The sequence below is a fragment of the Rhincodon typus genome, chromosome 2, assembly GCF_021869965.1.
Source record: "Rhincodon typus isolate 14 chromosome 2, sRhiTyp1.1, whole genome shotgun sequence".
Taxonomy (NCBI): domain Eukaryota; kingdom Metazoa; phylum Chordata; class Chondrichthyes; order Orectolobiformes; family Rhincodontidae; genus Rhincodon; species Rhincodon typus.
The window spans coordinates 96476073-96484558 of NC_063333.1; the positions used below are offsets into that span (position 1 = coordinate 96476073).

Here is an 8486-nt window from a genome sequence, read left to right on the forward strand (position 1 = left end):
CTCCTTGTTGCCTCAAGTGTCTTCCCCTGACTTTGACCTCTTGTGCATTCACTTCCCTCCCTCTGCTTTCTAAGGATTCACACGGCCCATTATGCTATCTTACTACATTGTAGTAGAACAGTCAAGCCAAGGCAGCTGATACACAGATTGAAATTCAATGATTTATTCTTTCAAAAATGTTCATTCTGTATTGCTTCTCTTTCCCTCCCTCCCCTCCTCCTCCCTCCCCAACACCCCCATCCCCCACGTGCAGCCAACATGATGAATGTGAATAGGAAAACATCATTATATGAAACACAAAAGGATCAAGTAAATTGTTTTCTACAGAACATAAGTATACAGTGCTGTAATCACTTAGATAGAGTAACTCTCAAATTTAACAACTGACACAAAGCACAATCAGCTTTATGTAATCTAAGTACTTTTTGTTCTTGTAGCTTTTGAGCAACCTAAACATAAGGTGATGATCATTTTATCCTGGTCTGGTTGTACAGTGTGGGTTGTGACTGAAGACACACTAGAAAATGAGAATATTCTAAAGGATTAATTCTTTGGTTCAGGAAGCAAGCAATCCAAGGCAAAAACACAGAACAGTAATTTCCCTGGAGGCAATTGAAGCATTCAGTAGAGTGGTGTCTCTAACAAATAAAACCTCTGCAATTTGCTACATTCTATCTTGTTTGCTTTGTTTGACAGCTCGTCTTAAGTACCCCTAGAACTAAATAATAATACCTGGTCTGCTTCTGGAATCTCTGCGCTCATCTGAAATTCAGGAGGCCTGTCTCACTGATGTCTGGCACAACATAAGAACCAGGAGCAGGAGTAGGCCATCTGGCCCTTTGTGCCTGCTCCCCCATTCAATAAGATCATGGCTGATCTTTTCATGGCCTCAGTTCCATTTACCCACCTTCTCACAATAACCTTAATTCCTTTATTATTTAAAAAAATTATCTATCTTAGCTTTAAAAGCATTCAATGAGGAAGCCTCAACTACTTCACTGGGCAGGGAATTCCACAGATTCACAACCCTTTGGGTGAAGAAGTTCTTCCTCAATTCAGTCCTAAATGTGCTCCCCCTAGTTTTGAGACTATGCCCTCTTATTCTAGTTTCACCCGCCATGGAAACAACCTCCCAGCTTCTATCTTACCTATCCCCTTCATAATTTTATATGTTTCTATAAGATCACCCCTCATTCTTCTGAATTCTAATGAATATAATCCCAGTCTATTCAGCCTCTCCTCATAAACCAACCCTTTCAACTCTGGAATCAACCTAGTGAATCTCCTCTACACCCCCTCTAGTACCAGTACATCTTTTCTCAAGTAAGGAGACCAAAACTGTACACAGTACTCCAGGTTTGGCCTTACCAGCATCCTACACAGCAACATAACCTCCTTGCTTTTAAAGTCAAATCCCTCTAGCAACGAAGGACAAAATTCCATTTTCCTTCTTAATTACCTATTACACCTGCAAATCAACCTTCTGCAATTCATGCATAAGGACACCCAGGTCCCTCTGCACAGCAGCATGCTGCAATTTTTTATCATTCAAGTAATAGCCTCTTTTACTGTTATTCTTACCAAAATGGATGACTTCACATTTATCAACATCGAACTCCATCTGCTAGACCTTTGCCCACTCACTTAAACTATCTATATCCCTCTGCAAACTTTCAGGGTCCTTAACACGCTTTGCTCTACCACTCATCTTAGTGTCATCCACAAACTTTGACACACTACACATGGTCCCCAACTCCAAATCATCTATGTAAATCGTAAACAATTGCAGTTCCAACACTGATCCCTGAGGCACAGCACTAGTCACTGTTCACCAAATAGAAAAGCGCTTATTTGTCACCACTCTTTGCTTCCTATTTGTTAACCAATCCTCTATCCATGCTAATACAGTGCCTGTAACACTGTGCACCTTTATCTTATGTGGCAGCCTTTTGTGCGGCACCTTGTCGAATGCCTTTTGGAAATCTAGATGCACCACATCTACTGTGTCCCCATTGTCCCCTGTGCTCGTAATGTCTTCATGGAATTCCAGCAAATTAGTCAAGCACGACCTGCCTTTCATGAACCCATGCTGTGTCCGCCCAATGGGACAATTTCTATCTAGATGTCTTGCTGTTTCTTCCATGATGATAGATTCAAGCACTTTTCCCTCTACAGAAGTTAAGCTAATCGGCCTATAATTCCCTATCTTTTGTCTACCTCCTTTTTTGAACAGTGGCGTCACATTGGCTGTTTTCCAATCTGCTGGAACTGCCTCAGAGTCCAGTGAATTTTGCAAAATTACCATGAATGTATTTGTTATTACTCTCGCCATCTATTTTGGTACCCTGGTATGCATTCCATCAGCGCTAGCAGACTTGTCAACCTTCAGCTCCACTAGCTTGCCCAACACTTACCTCTTTCGTAATAATGATCATGCCTAGGTCTTCACCTACCCGAGTCTCTTTGTCATCAATTACTGGCAAGTTATTCGTGTCCTCCACTGTGAAGACCGACACAAAATACCTGTTCAATGCCTCAGCTATTTCCTCATTTCCCATTATTAAATCTGTCTTCTCATCCTCGAAAGGACTAATGTTTACTTCAGCCACTCTTTCTCATTTAGAAACTTTTGCTATCTGTCTTTATATACTGAGCTAGTTTAGTTTCATAATCTATCTTACTTTTCTTTACAGCCTTTTTTGCGGCTTTCTGTTGACCTTTAAAGTTTTCCCAGTCTTCTAGTTTCCCCACTGGTCTTTGCTACTTTGTATGCCTAATCTTTCAGTTTGATAGCCTCCCTTATTTCCTTAGACATGGCTAATTACCCCTTTTCCTATAGTTCTTCCTTTTGACTGGTATAAACTTTTGCTGAGCTTGAAAACTTGCTTTGAAAGTCCTCCACTGTTCCTCAACTGTCCTACCATAGAGTCTTTGCTTCCGGTCTACTTTAGCCAACTCCTCCCTTATCCTATTGTAGTCTCCCTTTGTTTAAGCACAGGACCCTGGTATTGGATTTTATCTTTTCACCTTCCATCTGTATTCTAAATTCAACCATACTGTGATCACTCCTTCAAAGAGGATCCCTAACTACGAGATCATTAATTATCCCTGTCTCATTACACAGGACCAGATCTAGGATAGCTTCCTCCCTTCTTAGTTCCATTACATTCTGTTGAAGAAGGCTATCGCGGATACATTCAATGAACCCCTCCTCAAGGCTACCATGACCGACCTGGTTCGACCAATCGACATGTAGATTAAAATCACCCATGATAATTGCTGTACCATTTTTACAGGCATTAGTCATTTCTTTGTTTGTTGCCCATCCCAATGTGATGTTATTGTTTGGTGGCCTATAGATTATGCCCATCTGTGACTTTTTCTTCTTAGAATTTCTAATTTCAACCTAAATGGATTCAACCTTATTCTCCATAGAACCTATATCATCTCTCAGTACCATCCTGATGTCCTTAAATATGAGAGCGACACTACCTCCCTTATTCTTCCTGTCTGTCGTTCTGAATAGTCTGATACCCCTGGATATTTATTTCCCAATCGTGACCCTCCTGCAACCATGTGTCCGTAATGGCTACTAAGTCATACTCATTCACAATGATGTGTGCTGTTAACTCATCTACCTTGTTTCGAATGCTATGAGCGTTTAGGAAAAATGCCTTTTTGCTAGTTTGTATACCTTTTTGAATTTTAACATCTGCATTAATAATATCTCCTGAGTTTTCCTTCCTCTTAACTTTCTTCATAGCCCTCGATATAGTTAAACCCTCCTGCATAAATGTTAACCTGCTGTTTCCTTTTTTATTCACCATTATATTTCCTGTCATTTTCCTCTTCCCTTCTCCCCCATTTCACTAGTTTAAATTTCTAGTGACCAACCTATTTATCCTTTCTGCTGGAACACTGGTTCCAGATCAGTTCAGGTGGAGACCGTCCTAACTGTACAGATCCCTCCTGTTCCAAAACTGATGCCAATGCCTCATGAAATGGAACCCCTCTTTCCCACACCACTCCTTTAGCCACGTGTTTACTTCCCTAATTTTCTTATCCCTATGCCAATTTGCACATGGCTGGGATAGTAATCTGGAGATTATAGCCCTTGACCTATTCCTTAATTTCAGTTTGAGATGAATTAATAGTGGATTTGATGGTGGAGACAAGGGTAATGATGCTGGCAAAGAATAAGCATTCCCCACCTCTGCCAATAGATAAGCACAAAAGAATTAGACAGAATGTTGGATTGTGAACTGCTGAACACGATAAAGAAGATTCTTTAATCTTATTTGGAAATAGTGGAAAGGTTTTAAAGCATTGTTCATTTAAACTTCATTGTACACATATTTTCTCAGGACTTAAAAAGTGCAGGCTATAGTCTTTTGTTGAGAGATTATTTGTGCTTTACAAAATGCTGTAAGTATTATTAAAAAACTAAATAGATAGAATGGTGCCAGTGCTCTGGAGTGATGCAAACTGTGACACCGACCGATTACCACAAGTCCCTTGCCTGGCAGAATGACACAGGCTTGGAAATGCAGGTCATGCGCCAACGGCATAAAGTGAATTTTAATTATAGCATGAATCAGCCATTCTGACTGACCTGACTATGTTCACCTGTCTTATTTACACGCTGCTGCAACCACCTGACATATATGGCATGTTCTTCACAACTGCATTACATCTTTAAGAAAAAGGGTCCCGACCCAAAATGTCAGCTTTCCTGCTCCTCTGATGCTGCCTGGCCTGCTGTGTTCCTCCAGCTCCACCCTGTGTTATATATGCTTGCAATATCTCCATATGATAGCTGGATAGTACCAACACTCTGGAACTCCTTCAGACCAACCTTCACTGTGAGCTGCCTGTGCTAACTTAGTTTACATTGGGTTAGCTTCCTGATCATCAACTATAAAGAAGACATGCCAAATACCTCTTTTGAACTGACCTCACTCAAAAAGAGTCCCAGCCACCCTAAAGTCTGCTTGTGTTATTACTGTCACCTCTTACAATGGACTTTGTTTAGCCATTGCTCATGTCACTACATACAATGGAAAGTACCCAGATTGCAGCTGTTCTGTCTCTTTAACCTCAATTGGATTTTCAGTGATTATAGACAAAGCTATGATTTTCATTCCTGCTGAATCATTCCCCAGAAGTAAATAAACTCCACCTACAAGTAATTTCTTAACTCTCCCGACTCCCACTGTTCCCAACAAGTCAGACTCCAACTAAAAATCTCAGGAGTAAGTGGGACTTGAACCCCGGCCCCCTGGTACAGAGGTAGGGACACGACCACCGTACCACAAGCACCCCCTGAGTTCCTCAGGTTCTGTCCTGGGCCCAACTATTTTCAGCTGCTTCGTTAATGACATTTCCTCATCATAAAGTCAGAAGTGGGGATGTTCACTAATGATTGTACAATGTTCAGCACCATCCTCAGATACTAACAGAGTGCATGTCCAAGTGCAGCATGACCTGGACAATATTCAGGCTTGAGCTAAAAGGGCAAATAACATTCAGGCAATGACCATCTCTAATAAGAGGGATTCTAGCTATCACCCCTTGCTATTCAATGACATTACCATTCTTGAATCTCCCGCTATCAACATCCTGGATGCTACCATTGACCAGAAACTGAACTAGACTGACCACTTAAATACAGTGGCTACGAGAGTAGATCAAAAGCCAGGAATTCTGCTGTGAGTAACTTGCCTTCCAACTCCCCAGAGACTGTCTACCTTCTACATGCCACCAATCAGGAATGTGATGGAATATCCCCCCACTTGCCTGAACGAGCGCAGCTCCAACAACACTCAAGAAGCTTGCCACGGTGCAGGACAAAGCAGCCCGCTTGATTGGCACCATATACACAAGCATCTACTACCAACGCTCAGTAGCAGCAGTGTGCACCATCTAGAAGATGCGCTGTAGAAATTCGTCAAGGCTCCTCAGACAGCACCTTTCAAACCAGGACACTCCCATCCTGAAGGACAGGATTACAGATACATGGGAACACCGCCACTTGCATGTTCTCTCCAAGCTGCAATGAGCTCTGCTATTCCCTGAGTCATCACAAAAGTTCTAAATCTTAAATGTGCACAGATTTAACAATTTATCTGACCTTCAGCCACTGATTAAAAAGTTCAGTCCAGGTTTATGTACTGTACAAGAATTACTATTTATTATGAGTATTTAGACTCTACCAGTCAGTATATAATGCTACCGGTTACTCTTATCTCTTTAAAATCTCCGCTACAGGCGCATGAGCACATGCACACATGTACACGATTATTGAGCATGATTTTGAAAATCAGGAAAGATAGTTCCGTTGTTTTTGATCTCTAGTTCTGTCACTGAGATGATCCTCATGACTCTTCTGCTAGCCAGCACGCTGCATCTGTTTTTTTCGGACGTTTCCACTCGTTAGTAAGAGACACAAGGTGGCTGGTTCATTTATAAAAAGTACCCAGCTTATCAGTTCAAATTCACAGTTCACGACTTTTGTGAGATAGACAAATTTCCGGTTTAGAGTGAGTTTGAGTACAGAGAGTAAACAGATAACTCCCAAACTGGGAAAGAATAAACACTCTTCATAACTAGTCCCCAGCTCCAAGCTGCTCAGTTATCTGAGAACCAATTTGTTGACGGGCAAAAGGTCCCTGTTGTTGATAACTGTTCACTAGCCCATAGACCAATCAACTTCTTGTTTCAAACCAGAGCTGCATCTGTACATACCCTCAGCTCCAAATCATCCACGACTCAGTCTTCAATTACTGCTTGTTTAAATAGTTGCTTACATTATGCCTGCTATAGGTGTCAGGTTACTTGCTTTAAATGCATACAGTCACCCTTTCAAACACTGGTTTTAAAACAGTTCTTTCTCATTTCAGTCCACAGTTTTTAAAAAAGCACAAAATAATAAGACGCAGTCCTTACAGTATATAGATCCTGATTATGTGCTCGTGTATAAAGTACACACAGTGCCATTATCTGGGCTGGCAGCTGAGAATGTCAGAGATCTGGCACACCTCTCTCTTCCTTCTGGGGCTGCTGTTTGATCAAATGACGGTTGTAGAATTATAGAGTCATATAGCCCAGAAACAGACCCCTTCAGTTCATCTCATCCATGCTGACCAGACATCCCAATCTGACCTAGTCCCATTTGTCAGCATTTGGCCCATATCCCTCCAAACCTTTCCTATTCATATACCCATCCAGAAGCCTTTTAAATGTTGTAACTGTACCCACTTCCTCTGGCTGCTCGTTCCATATACACACCACCCTCTGTGTGAAAAAGTTATCCCTCAAGTCGTTTTTAAATCTTGTCCCTCTCATCTTAAACCAATGCCCTCTGCTTTTGGAGTCCCCACCCTAGGAAAAAGACCTTGGATGTTCACCCTATCCATGCCCCTCATGATAAAATCTCTAGAAGGTCACCCCTCAGCTTCCAACGCTCCAGGAAAAAAGCCCAGCCTGTTCAGCCTCTCCCTATAACTCAAACCCTCCAGTCTCGGCAACATCCTTGTAGATCTTTTCTGCACCCTCTCAAGTTAACAACATCCATCTTGTGGAAGGACGACCGGAATTGTACTCAATATTGTAAGAGTGGTCTCACCAATTTCCTATACAGTGGCAACATGACATCCTAGCTTCATAGGTATCTGAAAGGAAAATATCATCAGAAAGGAAAAATAAGGTGAAGAAAGGGAGATAGGTGTAAAACAAGACAATCATTATCACACCACACACATTTTGTGTCTGATGTCAAATAACAGAATGTGGATAATGTAGATTTTGAGAAAGAACATAAAGCAATGTTATATTATCTTCCCAAATCTCTCAGTGACACAGAATGTTACAGCCTGTATCAGCCTACCGTTTCAGCTTTGCTCCGTTCTTCTGCAAATAACTTTGCCCTGCAAGTGGGAGAGCAGGATAACTGTGAATTCATTTTATTGTGTTTGAGTGATGTGCCTAACAAAGCTGAATAGCTGAAGTATGTGGAAGCAGTGGGAGATGGGTTTGAGGCCATCATAAGAAGGTGGGTGACAAAGGTTATCTCGGTGTCAGGCGTGAGCCGTGGCTGTCATTGATTTCTGATGGGTGACTGATGGTGGAATGTGCATTAACCAGGGTGAGAGGTCGGTGTTGTGGTAAATTGGAGGTGTTAATGTTAAAATGTTTTCACTGACTTGGACAGTCTTTGTAGGATTATTCATCTTCTCCAGCATTGCAGTGGCTAATTCTCCTCTTAGTTTTGTTTTAGTAACAACTTGTAACAAATTTTGTTTTTAGTATTTTTGTTGATATAGTATTTATGGCAGAAATCCCTTGTATGGGAAGCAGCCATTTCAACATTTACTTATACAAAGAAAGTCATAAGTAGCCATGGTAGCATGGTGATGGTTCAAATCATCCCAAAACCTTTTCAAAGTATAGTCATTTTAAAGGGATCGCACATACGCTGTAGGGATAGT

At 41.4% G+C, this 8486-nt stretch overlaps 1 protein-coding gene across 1 annotated transcript in view; it reads left to right on the top strand.

The window, feature by feature from the left end:
- The window catches only part of LOC109938043 (juxtaposed with another zinc finger protein 1-like), a 208425-nt gene extending 202250 nt beyond the window's left edge, over window positions 1-6175 (top strand). Inside the window, exon 5 of the mRNA XM_048611910.1 lies at window positions 5737-6175. Within this exon, the coding sequence (XP_048467867.1) occupies window positions 5737-5940 (204 nt within the window). The 3' untranslated portion in view covers window positions 5941-6175. The remainder of the gene's footprint in view (window positions 1-5736) is intronic.
- Window positions 6176-8486: the final 2311 nt, after the last annotated feature.